Source organism: Salvelinus alpinus, chromosome 6, assembly GCF_045679555.1.
Source record: "Salvelinus alpinus chromosome 6, SLU_Salpinus.1, whole genome shotgun sequence".
NCBI classification, from domain to species: Eukaryota; Metazoa; Chordata; class Actinopteri; order Salmoniformes; family Salmonidae; genus Salvelinus; species Salvelinus alpinus.
The window spans coordinates 33,074,958-33,098,172 of NC_092091.1; the positions used below are offsets into that span (position 1 = coordinate 33,074,958).

At 42.5% G+C, this 23,215-nt stretch overlaps 1 protein-coding gene across 2 annotated transcripts; it reads right to left on the bottom strand.

Moving 5' to 3' along the window:
- Positions 1-52: 52 nt before the first annotated feature.
- On the bottom strand, positions 53-23,191 carry LOC139578605 (UDP-N-acetylhexosamine pyrophosphorylase-like). 2 transcript variants are annotated; one of them, XM_071406446.1, is made up of 11 exons: positions 23,045-23,191; positions 21,668-22,009; positions 18,565-18,769; positions 12,595-12,770; positions 12,328-12,500; positions 4,148-4,341; positions 3,486-3,626; positions 2,514-2,702; positions 2,310-2,351; positions 1,042-1,108; positions 53-901 (listed from the first exon to the last, which is right to left on the bottom strand). In XM_071406446.1, the coding sequence occupies exons 2-11, from the start codon at positions 21,948-21,950 to the stop codon at positions 809-811; spliced, it is 1,563 nt and encodes a 520-aa protein (XP_071262547.1). In that variant the 5' UTR covers positions 21,951-22,009; positions 23,045-23,191; the 3' UTR covers positions 53-808. The 2 variants fall into 2 exon arrangements, with proteins under 2 accessions (XP_071262547.1, XP_071262548.1); XM_071406447.1 differs by lacking the exon at positions 2,310-2,351.
- Between the last annotated feature and the right edge of the window lie 24 nt (positions 23,192-23,215).

The following is a 23,215-nucleotide window of genomic DNA, read 5'->3' on the forward strand; positions in this document are numbered from 1 at the left end:
AACCGACACACCGCGCTAACCTTGAGTTTAAATCAAAGAAGGCTTACACCTCTTGCAAATTGGACATTTCTTTAATAAAGAAAATCGAACAGGTCATATAGCTCAACAGGTTCACTGTCTTTCCCCTTCCATCAACTCTATACGACTGAACTAAATATGTTAATATCGATACTACCAATTAAAATCCAACTACTGCTACTTCAATAAAATGACAACTACTACTTGTAAATGTAACACTACTACTAGGCTAGCAGTAGTGTGCTATACTACCCAGTTATTAGAAATAAAACCCTCCCCATGTACCTACATTACATGTAATAATCATATTAGGATCATCTGATTACAATTGTTGTACTCTATGTATCTGTATGTACAAATCACTTGGTAAAATGCGTAGGGGGTAATTTCCCTCTACAAGACATCATCCATATAAAAATACATCTTATAAGCAAAATAAATAACTTGATCTTCAGACTGCTTCATCCAGCCACGCAAGGCTTCTGTACTTCATCTTATGCTGCGGTCATGTGCTCCGTGGAAAAATCTGGAAAAAAACATTCCAACTGGGGGTTGGAGCTCATGGTACTGAATTATAGCACAGGTTTCCCACTTATAATTCCGATTTGGAAGCTCACATTAACAGTATTTGGATGTCGGAAACCTGTGTTAGAGATTATTTCCAAGAGCGCATGAACACAGCATTATTGCACTGAAACGGGGGGAGGAGTGGAATAGGTCTTTGGCTTGTCTTTCCCCCCCCCCCATCACTCGCACCCTTTCCTTCTCTCTCCCGCCATCCTGCTGTCCCTCACACTCCATTCTTCACCAGTTCGTGGGCTCCACTCTCGTCAATGACCAGGGTGGGGCGGAACTCTTGCCCCCTCACCAGCCCCTCCAGACCCTGCAACAACAGGAAGTGACATCAGGATATGATATCATCAATGCTAGTAAAGCTGAATTTAATAACTATAATGGGAAACACTTGTTTTTATATTTCTTTCTATTTGAACAGGGCCCTACTGTTAAGTCCCTCCCCCTTACCTCCCCGCCATAGGACACCAGTGGGGAGATCTCACATTTGATTGGCAGGTCTGTTCCATCCTTCAGGCTGTGGGGAAAAGAGAAGGAGGCATAAGAAGGGAGGAGAGGCTTAGTTGGTTCTCTCTTGTGCAAGGAGAAAAAGAGAAAAAGCAGCTGGATGTGTGATCCTCTGCTCCAGGTGTTCTTAGATGAAACGTTTGGAGCAAAGCATTAAAGCGTCAACAGCAGCAGTTAGACTCATAGACCTGTTTCCGGGACTAAAATTAAGCCTATTCCTGGACTAAAAAGCACTTTCAACTGAGATTCCATTTAGTCCAGGAGTAGGCTTAATCTAGGTCCAGGAAGACTAAGTCAGCACTGAAATGTCAGTGGAAGTGAATGAAGTCTCTATTGATTGGGAGAGCGCATACATCACACAAAAACAGCCACTACACCTTATTACAATCTAAATGACACCACTAAGTCGCATTATGAATGTTATAAATATTAAAACTGGAATCATCCTTGAACAATAAAGAGGATTTAAATGCATTTCGTGTTGCTGTCACAATCACAGGTAACTGACCAACACCAGATCTGAAATAGTCACTCATCGTCTACCCATCTCCCCGTCACCATCAGACAGACATTAAGTGACATCATCAGTAACATCGATCGCAAAGCGTGCCCAGTGCCCATTACCCAGCATGCTCCACATTCCGTGGGTTAGTAGCTACTGTCCCAGTTAGCACTAGGCCCTGCTCCAATATCTTATGCTTCCTTCCTTCAGGTAATCACTGATCTAGCAAGGTTTGATATTTATTAGGTGAAAGCAACAGGGTGGTAAACTGGCTTACAATTATCTAATCATGTGCAGGCCAGTGATTGATTAAAGAAAGAGGGGAAGGAAGGATGCATATGTAGACTATTGGAACAGGGACCAAGTCAGTGGGCAAGCCAGGTACTTCTGCCCCCACCTGCACAGGGCAGGTGACCCTGTGACATTGCCCAGTGACCTGGGCACTAGCACAGGTAAACCCCAGGCTGCATTTCAAAACTCGAGTCCTTTTCTCTCCTCGTCTCCTTCACTACACCCACACTGATAGGAATAAACTGACCAGGTGAAAGCAAAGGACAGGTGACAAGGAGAGGAAGCAACTGTAGAGAATCGAGACGGCCTGGGTGTTTGTGTGTGTCACAGTTGGTTACAGTGAACTGTGCGAATGTGTGAGAAAGCCAAAGCCCCGTCACCATGCAGTAACTCAGTCAGTAGCACAGAGAATAGTTACTTCTGGTTGACATCAGCTGTGCCACTTCCTGCAGATCCGTCTCTGGAAACATTAAAACATTACACAGGACACACAGGGTTAAGGGGAACTGTGAGGGAGTGCTGTGAGAACGTGTGACTGTGAAAAAGCTGTGACAGGGAGACTATATGGTGATGAACGTGTCAAATAGAGCGTATACTCACTGTGTACGTGTCTCTCTCTCACCTGGGTATTGCGGGCACGCGTGTTCCGTTCTCGTCTATGAAGTGTCCTCCAGCGTTGAGGACCCAGCGGTGATGAAGGGACATGAGGGCGTGTTTCGTCGTGGTGGGTGTGTCTTTACCGTCCTGGCTGTCTGCGTTCTTCAGGGGAGAGAACTCGTCTTCACGAAGAACCTCGTACACCACAAAGGTCCTGAGACACACACACAATGGGGAAAATACATCTTTAGTGATACCGTTTAACCCACAACAAAACACATTTATCATCGTCCCATTCCAGTTTTAAACAGCCTGAAAGTGAAGGGTTGTCGAATAGTGCCACATAGAATAGCGTCCTCGTTGCAATGAGAAGAATCCTTTGACTCCATGTAAAGTTGGAAAAGCAGCAGCATGACTCAGAGATGATGTCATGATGATTAAACCGCTGGCGGGAGGGAGAGACACAGAGAGAGAGGAGGCTGGAGCAGCTCGTAAAACCTGCCTCCTCAAGCCTCAGCAGCAGGAGGAAGAGGATGAGGAGGGCCGGGCCGTGCTTCCTGGCTCTGGGACAGTGGCTATGGAGCTGGGGTTCCGGCTAGGGGTCTGGGGTGTTGGAACCTGCCATGGGGCAGGATGCTGAGGTTGGGGCTCCAGAGATCTGGGTGTCAGGACCTGGGTCTTACAAACAGAAGCCTGGCTGTGGGGAGGGAGAACCCTGATTCCTGCATTCTGCTGCCCTTTCTCCTCTCCCTCACCTCCAGGGTCGGGCAGTTGAAATGAAGGCAGTCAATTCAGGAAGTGATTTGTATTTCAAATTCAGAAATGTAGAAACTTTTGAAATAAATAGCTTCTACTTTTTAGTTGATTGAGAAGTCAATGAAAATAAATGCCAATTTTTCAACTACTGAATTGTAATTTTAGTTTACTTCCTTTAAAAGGGGAAACAGCCTGCCAGCTCCACACATGCTAAAGCCGGTTGGAAAATCACAGCACTCACTTGGAAAACTGGAAGATGTCAAAGACAAATTTTTCCATTTTAATCCCGTTGGGTTTGTCAGGTTTGATTAGCCTTCCCTGCATGTCCACGTACGGGATTTTCTTCTGGGCCACGTGATGCTGCAGCTGAGGCCCGAATGTCCTGAGTGAAAGGGGGAGAGAGAGGTGGAAAGGGAGAGAGAAAGGGGGTGAGAGAGAATTAAAGACAGAGACAGACAAGGGAGATCAGGAAATCTGAAACATGCTCTTGGTTATAACTGTTAAACAATGAAGAGAAAGAAAAACACTGGCAAAGACATCATGTATTTAAAATTCCAAAGTCCAGACATAGAAAACTAAACTGCAGCTTTTTCCTCCTTTCATTTCCTTCACCTTAGATTCTGGGTACTCATTAAAATTCACTGCGATGTTTCCAGCCATTTATCAGCTGACACACACTGCTCATTAGAAACCAGCTAGGGCCAAGGCCACTACTTCTCTCTCAGGTTATGAGGGTCTCACTAGGCAGGTAATGACCTCAAATACCTGCTTAATGGGGGTTAACAATTCACCATGTAATTACTCACTTACTGTATGGAGGTATGTGGGGCTGTGTGTGTGGCTGTGTGCATTTTTAACTGTTTAGCTATGTTAAATGTGTGTGTGTATGTGTGAGAGACTCACTGGACGATGTCCCTGAGGAAGGGTAGTGTGAAGAAGTGATTGGCTACGTTTCCAGCGTTGAACATGAGCCGCCCGTCAGTGCTACGCTCCTCAGCCGTAGCCAAGGAGATCTCGCTGTATTCTACCACCTGGTAACGGCCGTCCACCTTACAGACCACGCCCACCGCCTCCGTTGGATTGGTCTTCTCCACCACCTGGAAGTGATGTCACAGGAAAGGATTTTACCTCACCTGGGACTGCCACCTGATTCTGCCCTCTTCTCCAAAGTGTGCACTAGTTCATTCCCACTAAAAGCATTTGGATTTTCGTTTACAGAAGATTGCAGATAGAAAGGAAGACATGGATGGGATTGTTAAAGAGGATTTGACTGTACATTTTAATGACTGGAGTCTGGTCCAAATCAGAGATCCAGCCCTCTGCTCATCTGGTTGGCAGTCCAAATGAAAGAGCTGGGCTTGAGGGGTTTAGTGGTGGGGGAGAGTCTGGACCTTGATGAGGGGGTAGGGCTGGGGGGGGGGGGGGGGGGAAGACTAGGCTCAGCAGGCTGACGAAGGGTTTAGCTCTGGGGGAGAGGCTTGGTGGAAAAAGCCACAACTGCAGTCTCTGTCATTTAACGACAGGAGGGTGGGTCCCTGCATTCCTCTGATCCTAGCAGAGCCTCCACACCACAGCTCAGACTGACACGCAGCAGGAATGGGTTTACTTCAGCTCTCAACTTGGCGTTAAATGTTTAACTTAATTACACCTGTACTTCATTGTAGAGTTGTACTTCAGGAGGCATATTTCAAGTGTAAAAAGCCTTTTCTCCATTCTGCAGAGTTTTTTGGTGATGGTTTGACAAGTTGCACAGACCTGGTAAATGTGCAGGCCAGGCTGCAGTCAGGTTAATGTACCAAGCACGACTGTTGGTGGACTAGTAGTCATTGGTTGGACGTCACAGAAAATGATAAATGCTTTGGAGGCTAATTTCAGGAGTCTTGAGTTATTTCCACGTTTTGAATTGGAGGTTTCAAAAACTCCCCTTACCGGTGCATCTCTAGTCTCTGAGATAAATCAAAAAAGAGGACTTTAGAGAAGACTGACAGCCTCACACTGAGTACACCAAACATGGAAGAAAAAAAAACTTCCTAGTATTAAGTTGCAACCCCCCCTTGCCCTCAGAACAGCCTCAATTGGGGACTCTTCAAGGTGTCGAAAGCATTCCACAGGGATGCTTGCCCATGTGGACTCCAATGCTTCCCACAGTTGTGTCAAGTTGGCTGGATGTCCTTTGGGTAATAAACCATTCTTGATGCACACAGGAAACTGTTGGGTGTGAAAAACCCAGTAGCGTTGCAGGTTCTTAACACAAACCAGTGCGCCTGGCACCTACTACCATACCCCATTCAAAGGCACTTACATTTGTCTTTCCCATTCACCCCCTGAAAAGGCACAAATACAACCAAAAAAGGCTTAAAAACCTTAAAGGGGAGGAGCCCGGTTAATCTTCACTGATTAAAGTGGATTTAACAGGTAACATCAGTAAGGGATCACTGCTTTCCCCATGTCAATCTTTGTCATGGAAAGAGCTGGCGTTAATGTTTTCTATACTCAGTGATATTTTTAATAGTTCAATAAGTACCTTGCGTCGTAAAAAAATGTTGCTTCCTATTTAACCACTGCTCCCTGTACAGTTTTCTTCCCTCTCAAAAATAGTACACAGTGTCCAAACTCAACGTGTAGAAAAAAGATTCATACATCAGGCTTGTGATACTACAGGCTGAGTGGTCTAGGCCGTCGGTGTTGGAGGGCTGTGTGGTTCCCTCATTGTTCATAACGAGGCAGTAAAACAAGGCCAGTATCACTTCATATAGTTGCAGCAGTTATTTATTCTTTAGTGTTTGTTTTAGTCAACGTGTCTTCTGTCATCAAACCCATCAATGTACAGTGAGATTACTTGAAGGAGCAATGAATGAGACTCCCTGGATGTGTTAAGAGGAATAGCCTGTCATTTAAAGCCAGTTCCTGACATTGTCGAGCTTAAAAAAACGCCTCTGCTCTAGGTACCCTTTACGGTATAATAAATAACATTTTATAAACAATATCTCATATTAATAATAATATTTTGAGCACAACACATACATTCCTATTTTTACCACATTCTTGCCGTAATAAGCCTTCTAGATCTCCCGTGCGCATACTGGCAATTTAGGAGTGGGAGTACAGTGAGGGAAAAAAGTATTTGATCCCCTGCTGATTTTGTACGTTTGCCCACTGACAAAGAAATGACCAGTCATAATTTTAATGGTAGGTTTATTTCAACAGTGAGACAGAATAACAACAAAAGAATCCTGAAAAACACATGTCAAATTGTATATATTGATTTGCATTTTAATGAGGGAAATAAGTATTTGACCCCTCTGCAAAACATGATTTAGTACTTGGTGGCAAAACCCTTGTTGGCAATCAGAGGTTTCTTGTAGTTGGCCACCAGGTTTGCACACATCTCAGGAGGGATTTTGTCACACTCCTCTTTGCAGATCTTCTCCAAGTCATTAAGGTTTCGAGGCTGACGTTTGGCAACTCGAACATTCAGCTCCCTCCACAGATTTTCTATGGGATTAAGGTCTGGAGACTGGCTAGGCCACTCCAGGACCTTAATGTGCTTCTTCTTGAGCCACTCCTTTGTTGCCTTGGCCGTGTGTTTTGGGTCATTGTCATCCTGGAATACCCATCCACAACCCATTTTCAATGCCCTGGCTGAGGGAAGGAGGTTCTCACCCAAGATTTGACGGTACATGGCCCCGTCCACTGTCCCTTTGATGCTGTGAAGTTGTCCTGTCTCCTTAGCAGAAACACACCCCCAAAGCATAATGTTTCCACCTCCAATATCTTATTTCCTTAAGTATTCAAAAGAAGAAATTGAGCTCAGGTGCATCCGGTTCCCATAGAGCTGATTCTGGAACTTGGAGTCCACCTGTGGTAAATACAATTGATTGAACATGATTTGGATAGGCACACACTATATAAGGTCCCACAGTTGACAGTGCATGTCAGAGCCAAAATCAAGCCATGAGGACGAAGGAATTGTTCGTAGAGCTCCGAGACAGGATTGTGTCGAGGCACAGATCTGCGGAAGGGTACCACAATTTCTGCAGCATTGAAGGTCCCAAAGAACACACTGGCCTCCATCATTCTTAAATGGAAGAAGCTGGGAACCACCAAGACTCTTCCTAGAGCTTGCCGCCCGGCCAAACCGAGCAATCTGGAGAGAAGGGCCTTGGTCAGGGAGGTGACCAAGAATCCAAATGGTCACTATGACCGAGCCCCAGAGTTCCTCTGTGGAGATCAGAGAACCTTCCAGATGGACAACCATGCTCTGCAGCACTCCCCCAATCAGGCCTTTAGGTTAGAGTCGCCAGACGGAAGCCACTCCTCAGTAATGACAGCCCACTTGGAGATTGCCAAAAGGCACCTAAAGGACTCAGACCATGAGAAACAAGATTCTTGTTAAAACCAAGATTGAACTCTTTGGCCTGAATGCCAAGCATCACGTCTGAAGGAAACCAGGCACAGCTCATCACCTTGCCAATACCATCCCTAAGGTGAAGCATGTTTTTCAGAAGCAGAGACGAGTCAGGATCGAGGGAAAGATGAACGGAGAAAAGTACAGAGAGAGCCTTGATTAAAAACCTACGCCATAGCGCTCAGGAGGCCTACAAACCTGACTCAGTTACACCAGCTCTGTCAAGAGGAATGGGCCAAAACTCACCCAACTTATTGTGGAAAGCTTGTGGAAGGCTACCCAAAACATTTGACCCAAGTTAAACAATTTAAAGGCAATGCTACCAAATACTAATTGAGTGTATGTAAACTTCTGACCCACTGGGAATGTGATGAAGGAATTAAAAGCTGAAATCCATCACTCTACTATTATTCTGACATTTCACATTCTTAAAATAAAGTGGTGATCCTACCTGACCTAAGACAGGGAATTTTTACTAGGATTAAATGTCAGGAATTGTGAAAAACAGAGTTTAAATGTTTTTGGCTAAGGTGCATCTAAACTTCCGACTTGAACTGTAAATGTGATAGCAAATTTATAAAAAATAAAATTTCTAAAAACCTGTGTGCTTTGTCATTATGGGGTTATTGTGTGTAGATTGAGGGAAAAAACGATTTAATCCATTTTAGAATAAGGCTGAAACATAAATTTGGAAAAAGTAAAGGGGTCTGAATACTTTCGGAATACACTGTAGATGAGAAAATGAATAGATGAACTATACCACCACTTATTTTCCCAGACAGAGAATGAACTAAATATACAGATGGAGACTCAGTGAAACAAATTCACATTGATTAAGACAAATCACAGGCTTTTGGTTAAGAGTAGACCTAGGCTACTAATAATAAAATAATCCAATTGTTAAAGGTTAACTCTCAAACCCAATTTCAGCCTTTGCCTAACCCCTTACTTTTTAAAACATGCATTCAGGTGAGAAGTTGTGGGTGGCGGGGAATTGCTCAAATATTCCTTTTGGGGGTGGGTAAATCTAGTTGTACCTGATTCCAACACTTACCCGAAGTTCACTGGCATGCTCTGATAAAATGTGCATCGTGAGCAAATATAGCTTTGGACAGTTTGCTCACAGTAGTTATGCGCTGTGTTAATGAGAGCTATTGCTACTTAGTGTACATTTTAATAGCCATGGGGCAAAAACATATTTGAAATTACTCACATTTATTGCAGTATTGTGTTTGGAAGAAAAGTGCAATCATCCCCTAAAAAAATGTATATTAAGGGCTCAATTCAATCCAACCCGCATTGCTGTATTTACACAGTAACTATTTTTCCCAATGGTCAAATTAACTCACAGATTAGTGAGTTGGGTACTGTATAAAAGGTTGACCCCCCTCAGGTAAAAAAAAAATAAAAATTGAATTTGGTCATATGCGATAATGTGCCTTACTGCCTTCTGAATTTTGTGTTACATATATAAACCCTGGATTGCTGACGCTATGTACTAGCCATTGAGGCTTTGAAGCAACTGTTACCACTCCCTAGTAGAAGCAGTCCTCCATAGGAATGAATGGAATTCTACAGTATTTAAATGAACTGTTAAGGCCAAAATTACATGTATTTAAATATTTGTTGTAGTGGGGCCAGTAACATTAGTACTCTATTTTTTTTAAAGTCTATATTTTTATATTTGTCTTTAAAAAAATGTTTTTGCTCACATATCATTTAAAAGTATGCATTTAAAGTGTCTGTAATAGAATACATGTCAAGAAACAAAATGTAGATATGAATAAATGTATTTCTATAGCTTTAAAATATTTTTGACAATTAAGGAGTACCACCAAGATGGCAGGACAGTGGCTTCAATACAGCACCCCATGTCAGTAATCCAGGGTTTATAAGCGAGGATACTGCCACTCAAGCAAGATTGCTACAGTAGTCTAATCAAGGAGGCATCATATGCATACTGTGCAGGTGTTTGTACACATGCATATACACACACATGTAAATAGTGCCATACATGCACTCAAACATGTTCAGTTGGCCTTGCTTTTATGATTTGTTGTCCTTGATGTCATTTTGTTTTGCATTGTTGTTTTCCTTTGTCTCTCTTTTTTCCCCTCTTTCATTTTGTTGGTTGGTGTGGTCAGGACTTGCACTCCTGGATGGAGATCAAAGGTGCCGGCTAACCGAAGGTTTCAAGACCCCCCTCTCCTGGGCGAGTTGGCCAGTATTATGACGGTCATAAATACCTTGCAGGAACTGTCTCTCGTGCACTGCAGTATGATGGTCTCACCAGATACTGACTGGTTTTCTGATCCACCCCCTACCTTTTTTTAAGGCATCTGTGGCCAACCGATACATATCTGTATTACTAGTCATGTGAAATCCTAATTTATTTCAATTGACTGATTTCCTTACACTGTATGAACTGTAACTCAGTAAAGTCTTTGAAATTGTTGCATTTAGATTTTTGTTCGGTGTAGAAGGGAATGCATTTCATATCAAACACCTCCCTTGAGATGACAGAGGCATGATTTCAATGGTAGAGTTGAACTAATAGGGGCAAAAATAAATGTACTTGTTAGACTTGTTTCACTATAACTAAGCCCAAAACATCTAGTTTACAATACAAAGTTTTCATGAATGTTACGCTACATAACCAGGCTTGAAAAAAAATGTCTGATCAGCACTAATAAATGAGCCTAATTGTAGCCTGGCTAACCAATATCTGAACAGAGATTTAGTGAAAAGAAAATCTGACTGATTCCCAACACTTGTCTCAAAGCAGATCTAAACGTTGCTGAAATAGTTGGTATTGCTTTGTATTATAACTTGAATTTGGGAGTTTCAGTAAGCAACAATTTGATGCCTTCAATTGCTTTAGCCCTTCTTTATTCCAATATTGTCGTTATTCAGTGATATTTCTTCCCACGGTAATTATTTATGGTTCCATCCATTTGTGGTTAAGAAAACAGTGCATGTCCTGGGCTATGGGAAGAGATGGTTGAAGTGACATGCCTCGCAAAGTTTAGAACAGGCAGGAGGATAGTAGTAATGGGATAGTAGGACATAGTAGGGCATGTATACTTCTTGCGTTTAGCAGAGCAGAGCAGCTGTGAAGGAAGTGAGTTTGTTTATATTGCACCTCGCGCCCCTACCGCCAACCAATCATGTCAATGCGGAGCTATACAGAGTACTCCACATGATTACAAAATTTGTGAAACGCACAGCGATTTTGTATGTTGCTCGATTTGGCCTCTGCAAGCCTCTGGAGGCTACACAATTGAGTCACACTCCATATGGAGCCTCCAAATCACATTTCCAGAGCAAGCATGAACTGGCTTTAAGCCGTAGACAGAACTTTAACGTAATCATGACTAGATCGGTTGGCGGGAGTAAAAGTTGAGGCTTTGGCGCCGGCCATGCCTTTCAAATATAAAGAACAGTTGGCGGGATGTAAAAGTTGGCCGAAAAACATCTTGGTTTGAACCATGTATGTGTGAGGAAACGCCTGCTCCTTCACTCCTTCTGGGTGATAGTCTACACCCCCACCTTGTGGTGAATTAGAAGTGCAGTTCTTTAAAGAGGAGAAGTTGTGGCAAGGCAGTTGTCAATGTCTCGAAGACAGTACAGTATAAAGATGGGCTAAAACTGCTTTTCCAATAGAAATCCCTGCTCACACTTGTAGGCGATGTCATGGCGCATCGCTATGTTGCGCTTCTGGGTTTAGAAACTCGAGCTATGGCCCTTCACGTGTCCTGTGAAGGAGGCACACCCAGCTAAAATTGAACAGTAATAGAATATGCGCTGCTCTGCCATATTGTCAACAAGGCAGCATGAGGCATTGTTCAGAAAACATACATCATACATTTTCAAACTAGTTTTCAGTGGGAAGGCAGGCAACGCGTTTTTAATCAAAAGCAAACACATTGCATGTGAAAACAGAATCCTACTCATTACTCCACATGCTTAATTAACCTACATAACTTTTGTTTTTAGCTTCATGTCAGGGAGGCAGCCAGGTGTTCGGTATGAAATACATTGCCTTCTACACTGAACAAAAATATAAATGCAACAATTTCAAAGACTTTACTGAGTTACAGTTCATACAGTATAAGGAAATCAGTCAATTGAAATAAATGTATTAGGATTTCACATGACTGGGAACACATGTATCTGTTGCATTCCAAAACGAATGCAATCACTTTTCACCAGGTGCAAACTGCCACCCGGGCCAGTTTAATTGAATCCCCTCAGTCACACCCTCTTATCCAAACACACCTTTACTGAACACAGTTTCAATACTAACTTCCTGGTCTGGTATTGTACAACAGGACCTGAACCACAAGCAGATCGAGGATTGGATGATGATGATGCACATGGTCTGAGTCTAAATTCATTTAAATATCTTCCTTCTCATCACAGAGTGACCAACCATACTGCTTTCAGCTCAAAGCCTTTGTGAACATTGGCTTAGAGGGAGAGAGGTCCAGGAGAGGAAACCACTAAGCTACCGAGATAGGATCTGACTAGAGAAGGAAGGAAGTCATTTAAGAGTATTGGAACATATTGGGTGACCTCATGAGTCACATTTGGCCCTGTTGTGAGAGACAGAAGAGGGCAAAGAGACAGCAATAGAGAGAGACTTCCAGTGAGAAAGAGACAGAGCGCTACTAACCTTAGCCCCACAGTCTCCTCCTTTCTGGACACAGAAGCCGACAAAGGCAGGGTCTGCTACTTTAACCAGGATGTTGTCCACACAGTACACATGGATGAACCCGATCCTCCTCTGCTCCATGTCCTCCACAATCCCCTGGGTACCCAGAGCTCTGTACAGACCCCCATTACCATCTGAAATACAGACACACACATCCGTACTGACCCATTAACATCTAAAATACACAGATGTACACACACACACTCTCACACAGATTAAGTTGTGTACCTGGGGCCATTGCCAGCTTGGCTTTGCTCTCCAGGATGATCTTGCCGTTGTAGTCCATGGCAGGCAACATGCCCTGCTGGAAGAAGATCACGTTGTCTTTGCCCAGCCCAAAGTAGCTGTGGCGCGAAAAGAACTCTTTAGTCGACTCCATGGTCCGGCCGCTTGTCATGATGTACCTAGGTAGAAATTCAGTTATGATTTATTTTGTGATTCATTCATTCACTGGTCATTATGTGCAGGGGGAATGTGATGATACATTTGGTTTGATTCAAGGATAATACAAAGAGAGAGCTTGGTTCTTAAAAGGTTATATCTGCAAAAAGATGATTCTGAGATAATTGGCTTTAAAGACACAAACCCTCATTGGTTTGAATGGCAATTTTTAAAAATCTAGTATTCTTCTGAACTTAACATGAATTGGGGGTAATTAGAGTACTATATACTGTAGGTAGATAACAATTTACAGAACAAGGCTATGTCAATAACTACATTTTGACAAAACTGCAGATCGAACCGTATAGTCCCATGTTCTCGAACTCTCAAGACAATGATTTTCTATTTTTTTAAATCAATGTTTGACTTTTCTCTGTGAATCACTGCATAATTACTTACACGTTTCATAAGATCGGAAACCTTGCCTCTCATTTGACAAAGATTCCAGAAAGGTTATTCATAATGCACATTATCTGGCAAACAATTGAATCCAGATGAATTTTAAAAGCTGAATGCTCAGATCTAACTAAGGTTAAAAATACATTGTGGCAACAACCCATCACAAGACACAAAAACGGAAGTACTTCCTTATGACTAGATGGCATCTGGCATCTCATGGTGAGCGCTTAGTCCTGATCCCTGATCTTAATTACAGAGAGCCCAGCCCCAAAGACGGGACGCCAGCTGGACACGTCTCCTTCCCGTCAACCGACTCCTGAAGTCTTAATGATTCCCTTCATCTACTCCATAGGGATTTACAGTGCCTATAGAAAGTCTACACCCCCTAGAACTTTGACAGTTTGTTGCATTACAAATTGGGATTGAAATAGATTTCATTGAGCTACACAAAATAATCCATAATCTCAAAGTGAAAAAGAAATTCTACAAATTAATTCAAATGAAATAAGATATGCAAAGACTAAGTATTCACCCCTTTGTTTAGTCAAGGGGGAAAAAAGCAGCTTCACAAATCATAAATGATATGGACTCATCTGTGTGAAATAATAGGGGTTGACATTTTTTAATGACTACCCCTTCCTCTGTCCCCATACAGTAAATCTGTAAGGTCCCTCAGTCAAGTATTGCATTTCAATCACAGATTCAACTACAAAGACCAGGGAGCTTTTCGAAAGCCTCATAAAAGAAGGGCAGGGATTGGTAAATGGGTAACAATAACAAATCAGACATTGAAAATATATTTAAGCATGATCAAGTTGCTTCAGTCTGCTTTACACCAGACACTTGGAGAGGAAATCACCTTTCAGTAGGACAACCTAAAACAAAAATCCAAATCTACACTGGAGTTGCTTACCAAGAATACAGTCAATGCTCCTGAGTGGCCAACTTACAGCTGACTTAAAGGATTTTATATTTTTTTTAATAGCATTGTAATTTCAGAAAATGTCCATAATGTATCTGGTGCGAATAGAAGAATGATAGTGTTTCACCGTTTTACTTAACTGCCAGTGTTGTGATTTGCTTTTATATTCGCCTATTGATTTCCTGCCGGAGCGGCATCTGTTCCCAAACTGGGAAAGCGGTTATGACTTTGTGGCTGTATTATCTAGTGGTAATCTCGGTCTTATCTTGGTTGCTATAATTCTACACGTTCCACTTAATTTGCATTTATGTGAGAAAGCAAGCACTGAATAGTGTAGGGAATCATTGTACCGTCGCTGTGAAATACTGTATATTTTCAATGACAAAAAAATATTGTTTGAAGCTGGTGGAGCAAAACTAAAGTTACTTTCAGTTTTGGTTCACCAGCTTCAAACAGCGGTTTTAATCCACTAGCTTTCTATAGGCATTGTATAATACTGCTCCTTTCTGGGATCAAACCGCTTCCTTGAATGATGCAGGGGAGTGTCAGCAATATCTAGGTGTAGTTAATAATCAGACAGATGAAACTGAAGAACTGAGAGGGGGAACACAAAAACATATCTTTGATACAACCCTGTTATTGTATGGTTTGTTTGTGATTTCACAAACTGGGCGAAAACAAAAACAGTTCCCTCAAGAATGGATTGAGAAACAGTGATCGGTGGTCAGCTTGATGTAATGTTGCATGTGGTGCTGAGCGATTAACTGAAATGTAGGTTATTTTTCATTTTTTAATCATGAAGAGAATCTATTGACTCTTAAAACCAGATGAAACCACAGTGGAGTTGTTTGGAAGGAACACATGACAATATGTCTGGAGAAAAAAAAACGGCCCAGCACACCAACATCAAAACTTCATCCCAATTGTAAGACATGGTGGAGGGAGCATCATGGATTGGGGCTGCTTTACTGGCTCAGGGCCTGAACATCATCGAAAGGAAAAATTAATTCCCATGTTTATCAAGACATTTTAAGGCTGTCCGCCAATTGAAGCTCAACAGAAGTTGGGCGATGCAACAGGACAACGACCCAAAACACAGAAGTAAATCAACAACAGAATGGCTTCAACAGAAGAAAATACACCTTCTGGAGTGATCCAGTCAGAGTCCTGACCTCAACCCGATTGAGATGCTGTGGCATGACCTTGAGAGCGGTTCACACCAGACATCCCAAGAATATTGCAGAACTGAAACAGTTTTGTAAAGAGGAATGGTCCTAAATTCCTCCTGACCGCTGTGCAGGCCTGATCTGCAACTACAGAAAACGAATGGTTGAGGTTATTGCTGCCAAAAGGAGAGGCAACCAGTTATTAAATCCAAGGGTTCACTTTCCACCCTGCACTGTGAATGTTTACACGGTGTGTTCAATAAAGACATGAAAAAGTATAATTGTTAGTGTGTTATTAGTTTAAGCAGACTGTTTGTCTATTGTTGTGACTTAGATGAAGATCAAATTGTATGACCAATTTATGCAGAAATTAAGGTAATTCAAAGGGTTCACATACTTTCTTGCCACATATATATATATATATACACACACACTACTGGTCAAAAGTTTTAGAACACCTACTCATTCAAGTTTATTTTTTAAAACTATTTTCTACATTGTAGAATATGAAATAACACATATGGAATCATGTAGTAACCAAAAAAAAGTGTTAAACAAATCAAAATATATTTTATATTTGAGATTCTTCAAAATAGCCACCCTTTCCCTTGATGACAGCTTTGCACACTCTTGGCATTCTCTCAACCAGCTTCATAAGGTAGATACCTTGAATGCATTTCAATTAACAGGTGTGCCTTAAAAGTTAATTTGTGGAATTTCTTTCCTTCTTTATGCCTTTGAGCCAATACTTTGTGTTGTGAGAAGGTAGGGGGGGTATACAGAAGCCCTATTTGGTAAAAGACCAAGTTCATATTATTGCAAGAACAGCTCAAATAAGTAAAGAAACGACAGTCCATCATTACGTTAAGACATGAAGGTCAGTTAATACTGAATTTCAATCACTTTGAAAGTGTCTTCAAGTGCAGTCACAAAAACCATCAAGCGCTATAATGAAACTGGCTCTCATGAGGACCACCACATGAAAGGAAGACCCAGAGTTACCTCTGCTGCAGAGGACAAGTTCATTAGAGTTATCAACCTCAGAAATTGCAGCCCAAATAAATTCTTCACAGATTTCAAGTAACAGACACATCTTAACATCAACTGTTCAGAGGAGACTGCATGATTCAGGCCTTCATGGTCGAATTGCTGCAAAGAAACCACTACTAAATGACTCCAATAAGAATAAGAGACTTGCTTGGGCCTAGAAACACGAGCAATGGACATTAGACCGGTAGAAATGTGTCCTTTGGTCTGGAGTCCAAATTGGAGATATTTGGTTCGAACAGTAGACACTGTGGGTGAACAGATGATCTACGCATGTGTATTTCTCACCGTAAAAAAATGGAGAGGAGATGTTATGGTGTGGGGGTGCTTTGCTGGTGACACTGATATATTTGAAATTCAAGGCACTCTTAACCAGCATGGCTACCACAGCATTCTACAGCGATATGCCATCCCATCTAGTTTGGGCTTAGTGGGACTATCATTTGTCTTGCAACAGGACAATGACACAACACACCTCCAGGCTGTGTAAGGGCTATTTTACCAAGAAGGAGAGTGATGGAGTGCTGCATCAGATGACCTGGCCTCCACAATCCCTCAACCAAATTGAGATGGTTTGGGATGAGTTGGACCACAGAGTGAAGGAAAAGCAGTCAACAAGTGCTCAGAATGTGGGAACTCCTTCAAGACTGTTGGAAAAACATTCCAGGTGAAGCTGGTTGAGAGAATGCCAAGAGTGTGCAAAGCTGTCATCAAGGCAAAGGGTGGCTATATGAAGGCAAAGGGTGGCTATATGAAGAATCTCAAATATAAGACATTTTGATTTAACACTTTTTTGGTTATTACAGGATTCCATGTGTTATTTTGTAGTTGTCTTCACTACTATTTTACAACGTAGAAAATAGTAAAAATAAATAAATAACCCTTGAATGAGTAGGTGTTCTAAAACTTTTGACCGGTAATAAGTGAGTGAGTACACACACGTTCAAAAGAGTACGATCTTTGTCCCCATGTGCAGTTGCAAACCGTAGTCTGGCCTTCTTAAGGCGGTTTTAGAGCAGTGGCTTCTTCCTTGCTGAGCGGCCTTTCAGGTTATGTCGATATAGGACTCGTTTTACTGTGGATATAGATACTTTTGTACCTGTTTCCTCCAGCATCTTCACAATGTCCTTTGCTGTTGTTCTGGGATTGATTTGCACTTTTCACACACAAGTACGTTCATCACTAGGAGACAATGCGTCTCCTTCCTGAGCGGTATGACAGCTGCGTGGTCCCATGGTGTTTATACTTGCGTACTATTGTTTGAACAGATGAACGGGGTACCTTCAGGCATTTGGAAATTTCTCCCAAGGATGAACCAGACTTGTGGAGGCTTACAATTTTTTTCTGATGTCTTGGCTGATTTCTTTTGATTTTCCCATGATGTCAATCAAAGAGGCACTGAGTTTGAAGGTAGGCCTTGAAATACATCCACAGGTACACCTCCAATTGACTCAAATGGTGTCAACTAGCCTATCAGAAGCTTCTAAAGCCATGACATAATTTTCCAAGCTGTTTAAAGGCACAGTCAAGTTAGTGTATGTGATACAGTGAATTATAAGTGAAATAATCTGTCTGTTAACAATTGTTGGAAAAATTACTTGTGTCATGCACAAAGTAGTCCTAACCAACTTGCCAAAACTATAGTTTGTTAACAAGAAATTTGTGGAGTGGTTGAAAAACAAGTTTTAAATGACTCCAACCTAAGTGTATGTAAACTTCTGACTTCAACTGTGTGTGTGATATATATATATATATACACACACACACAGAGCTTTCTTATGTCTCCTAGTTATACGACAGACAATTCAAAATCTTATTCCTTATGATCATTTTTTTTACTGTCTTCTTTTTGCCATGTATGAATGTGTTATTCAATGCGTTTGTGGGCTATAGTAGTAAAGGCCAAATTCAATATTTAATTTGATACTTAAAGGGGTCCTAAAATTCAAAATGAAAATCGCTAAATGATCCATGGTATGACCATCTTAAAATAATTCCATATGTTTGCTTTTTAATTGTTTAATCTGTGTGAGAGCATTCAACCCACAAAATGCCTAATGCATTTAATGTCCATTTATTTTTATAGAAACCGAAATCATAACCCGTGATAAATGTTTTATAATCGAACCAACCTCAAAAAGCACTAGTCACTCAGCACTAGCTGCATATTATGTGCTGTGTAACCCATATGGTGTATTATTATGCTGCCAGTCCCAGTCTCACCAGGGGATGAAGCACTTGGCTCCATGTCTCTGTTCTGCCAGCTGTTGAAGCCTCAGTATCCTCTCAGCCTGGATCTGGAACAGGGTCTTGTGGGAAGGCAGGCCCACATCGTACATGCCTTTTGGGTAGGACACCCCAAGCCGGGTCCCTTGGCCCCCCGCTAGCAGAAGAACAGCCACCCTGCTCTGGGAGATGCACCTCAGACCTAGGAAAGGAATTGAGAGAATAACAATTAATGTATGAGACCATAATTTAACAAAAAGTAAATATGGTACAAACAGAGCTTATTCAAGCAATATAACTGAAACCAAAACATACTTGTGATGGTTGACAAAACTCAAGAATACTATCGACTTTTTATGGCTATAACGACTGAAGCAAGGTGACCTGGCAAGGTGACCTGGCAAGGTGACCTGATATAATCATTGCAGGTTGAAACAGCAGGATAACCTAATAACCATAGTTCAATTGCATTCAACTTCACAATCTAAACATACACTACATGACCAAGAGTCATGGGGCAGCAGGTAGCCTAGTGGTTAGAGCGTTGGGCCAGTAACCGAAAGGTTGCTAGATCGAATCCCCGAGCTGACAAGGGAAAAATCTCTCGTTCTGCCCCTGAACAAGGCAGTTAACCCTAGGCCGTCATTGTAAATAAGAATGTTCTTAACCGACTTGCCTAGTTAAATAAAGGTTACATAAAATAATGTGGACACCTGCTCGTCAAACATCGCATTCCAAAATCATGGGTTTGGAAAGGGCCTTCCCCAAACTGTTGCCACAAAGTTGGAAGAGCAGAATATTCTAGAATGTCATTCCCTAAGGGGCCTAGCCCGAACCATGAAAAACAGCCCCAGACCATTACTCTGCCTCCACCAAATTTTACAGTTGGCACTATGCATTGTGGCAGGTAGCGTTCTCCTGGCAACAGCCAAACCGAGATTTGTCCGTCAGAAACGCGTTTCCTCTGCTCCAGAGTCCAATGGCGGCGAGCTTTACACCTCTCCAGCCGACGCTTGGCATTGCGCATGGTGATCTTAGGCTTGTGTGAGGCTGCTTGGCCATGGAAACCCATTTCATGAAGCTTCTGACAAAGATTTAATGTGCCGACATTGCTTTTAGGGGCAGTTTGGAACTCGGTAGTCAGTGTTGCAACAGAGGACAGACAATTTTTACACGCTACAGCACTCAGCGGTCCCGGTCTGTGAGCTTTTGTGGCCTAGCACTTCGCGGCTAAGCCGTTGTTACTCCTAGACGTATCCACTTCACAATAACAGCACTTTCAGTTGACCGGGCAGCTCTAGCAGGGCTGACTTGTTGGAAAGGTGGCATCCTTAACAGTGCCACGTTGAAATTCACTGAGCTCTTCAGTAAGGCCATTCTACTGCCAATGCTTGTTTATGGAAATTGCATGGCTGTGTGCTCAATTTTATAAACTTGTCAGCAACGGGTGTGGCTGAAATCCCAGAATCCACTAATTTGATGGGGTGTCCACATACTTTTGTATATATGGTGTACTACGTCAACAACACCCTTACTATACAGCTCTACTTTACCTTACCTAAACTGTTGCTATAAGAGTTGGTGATTAACCCACAAGTGCACTCACGTTTCTGAGCCTTTGAGAGTGGACTGTGAGGTACCATTGTAGGCTTTGGCTTTTCTGACACACATACACACCCTGGGGTGTATGTATCCTTAGCTTGCTGCTGTAGATGTTGGCTTCCTTGACACACCACCATGATTAAGAACTGACGCAGCGCTGGATGACCTCATGAATGAGGGCGCAGTACCCCATTTACGTCAGGCCCAAACCAGAACCAGATGCTCCCTTGCTTCTCCCCTCCATCCCTCAGGCTGGACCTCCTCAGCTGCAGCTAAGGCCTGCTAAACATTGAGCTGGACCCCCACTTCAACATCATGGTTTACCCCCTAACCTTTAAGGTTGCCAAGTCATGTAAGGGTTACCAGGTCTTGTTTAACCCCCTCAGTTGCCATTACCTGATCACAGCAAATTATCCCTTCTGCTGCCTGTCACTGTGCTGTTTGAAGGGGGTTACCAGGGACATGTTGGAAAGGTTAGTTTCAGTAGCCCTTCTTAGTTGGAGGAAATTGTACTCCATAGGCCTTTACTCACTTGGGCAAAAGTCTGTCCTCCACCCTCACTCCTCCGTGACCCGGAAACCAATAAGTGGTCAACGAGATATCACTTCATTAGAAGGCTAACTGAAGAGTGTCCTCCCCTCTTCAATATCCATGTTTCATCAAGGATAGTCATGTGTATCCTACCAGACACCTTCGCAGAAGAGTTTTGAAATCTGCCACATGCCCTTTGAATCCTCTTTTGTTTTGTTGGAGAAAAGCATGCAAACGTTTAAAAATATTATTTATCGTTTTACCTATCAAAAAATGTCTTGCACAATTAACTTAATTTGTTATTTATAAATTACATTTATTTTGGGATGCACCCCTGTAAACATAATTTGCCTGATTGATGCGCGAGTGGAGAAGGAGTCTCATTTCATACAAGAGCATTTTCGTCCACAGTCTCTCCTCGACTACCCATTACCTTTTTCAAAAGGAGGCGAGAGAAGATGAAGGAGCGAGGACACAGGAGTTGAGCAAATCCAGCTGAGAGGCCATAATGTTTTACCTTAGTTTATGCCCTCGCGTAACTGAGACAACCGACACACACAAACACACGCGCTGCACACACTTCACGACTAGTCTAGAATGTAACACTAGGCAGAAGACATCCTTACTATATAACATTATACTGCATACCTGATTTCCCTACCTGCCTGTTTCACTTCCTGGTAGCATGTAAAATAATCTAAGATGTTGAAAACCAGTGGAATTCAATCCCTTGAATTAAATTAGCCACAATTTGAAAGAGATCAATAGAAACGGCTTAAGATTGTGGCAGAGATGCACTATTTTGACTGAAATGCATGCATCATTGTGACCGACTTTACCAAAACCGTCAATTCCAAGCTAAACCAACCACAACTAAAATACTTTTCAAGTATTTGACATATAGATTTGACTCTGGTCTGGTCCCAAGCAATCCACCATTTGGGAACCCCTGTACCAGATGACTCACCCTCCTCCTCCCAGTCCTTGAGGCAGTCTCTGTCCCTGGTCACGCTACCCAACACCTCCCTGGGCACTGGCTCCATGCGGGCGTCCATTTTCTTCTGCTTGCTGTTGCCCGACACCTCCATGGCACTGCGGAAGAACCTGTTGATCTCCTGGAAGTCCATAGCTTCCAGGTCAGAGGTCATCTCAGCCTGCTGCTCAGGGGTCAGCTCATCCCAGAACTGCAGGAGGTGAGACTGGCCAGCTTCTGCCAACCTCTGGGTCAGTATGCTTCTGGTGCTCTCCATGACGATGATCACACTGCTTGGTTAAGCTACTGTAGAAGAATCTCCTCTCGGGAAACGACCTACCACACCCAGAAAAGAAGCAAACAGGAACGTGTTGTAAGTGTCAAGGATATTTAACTAGCCCACACAGTCATGAGGATCACATTACTGGGCTCAAATCTCCTCTGAAATCTACCACACCCAATACAATAGAAAATGATTGTGAGTGTCATAGTCACATCAGATAGGTATTAGGAAGCACTGGCGCAGCATCATTGGAATACACTTGCCCTTAATTAGAAACAGATGCTGGGTCCTCTCTGGTTCAACCCTGGCTTAATGACTAAAAAGAGAAGAGGTTTCACGATCTGGATTTTTGTCATAAATATGGTGAACAGCAACACGTACATCCATGATCTTTGTGGGACCATAATTACATGGGTGTGCCTGCCATGTTTCTTCAAGCAAAGCTTGGTGACTTCAGTAGACATCTATGACGACATTCCAGTAGGGGACTTGTTGTACTAGACAGACTACACGCCCATTTTACCATATCCCCTTTGATTTACATCAGCAGATGAGCGGAGCTGTCAACTTGGCACCCCAATAGTGGCGTAACTTTTATTTAGCTTGAAGCCAAGTCTACTGCAATAAGCAGGGCAAAACCAGATCCTCGGGACACCAATATTAAGTTATATCATTGACACTAAACTTCACAGAACATTTCCACGGCTTTCAGACAATCCACGACATGGGAAGTGTTCTAACATACAATGGATAAAGGAGTCCCCCATTGATGCATCAAAACTATTTACAAGCAGGCTATTACTACGTTAGCTAGCAAACGTAATACTACACATTTTACACCATGTCGATCCATAAAGCTGCGGTTATGTTAACTAACCAAATCAGATATTAACTACCTACACATAGACTATTATCATCATCATTCAATTTGTGGTCCTACACAACAGCACGCTACCAATGGGGGGCGCGACAATAATTGAAACCTCACAGCTATTTTACAACCCTGGTTGAAAAACAAAATGCACTAACTAGACTATTGGATGAAAATGTAACGAAGTGAGTAGCAGATTAAGTTAATAAAAGCTTACCTTCAACGCAATGTCTATGAATCAATTCGGTCGGACAGCGTCTATCCGGTGATTCTTGTATTGACCACCGTACCCCCGCCCCCTCGAGTACACCTAGCTACATCCGTCACTTTGACGTGGCACTATCGAATGGGAACGCCCTGCAGTTTAGAGACACATTTTTGCCGTATT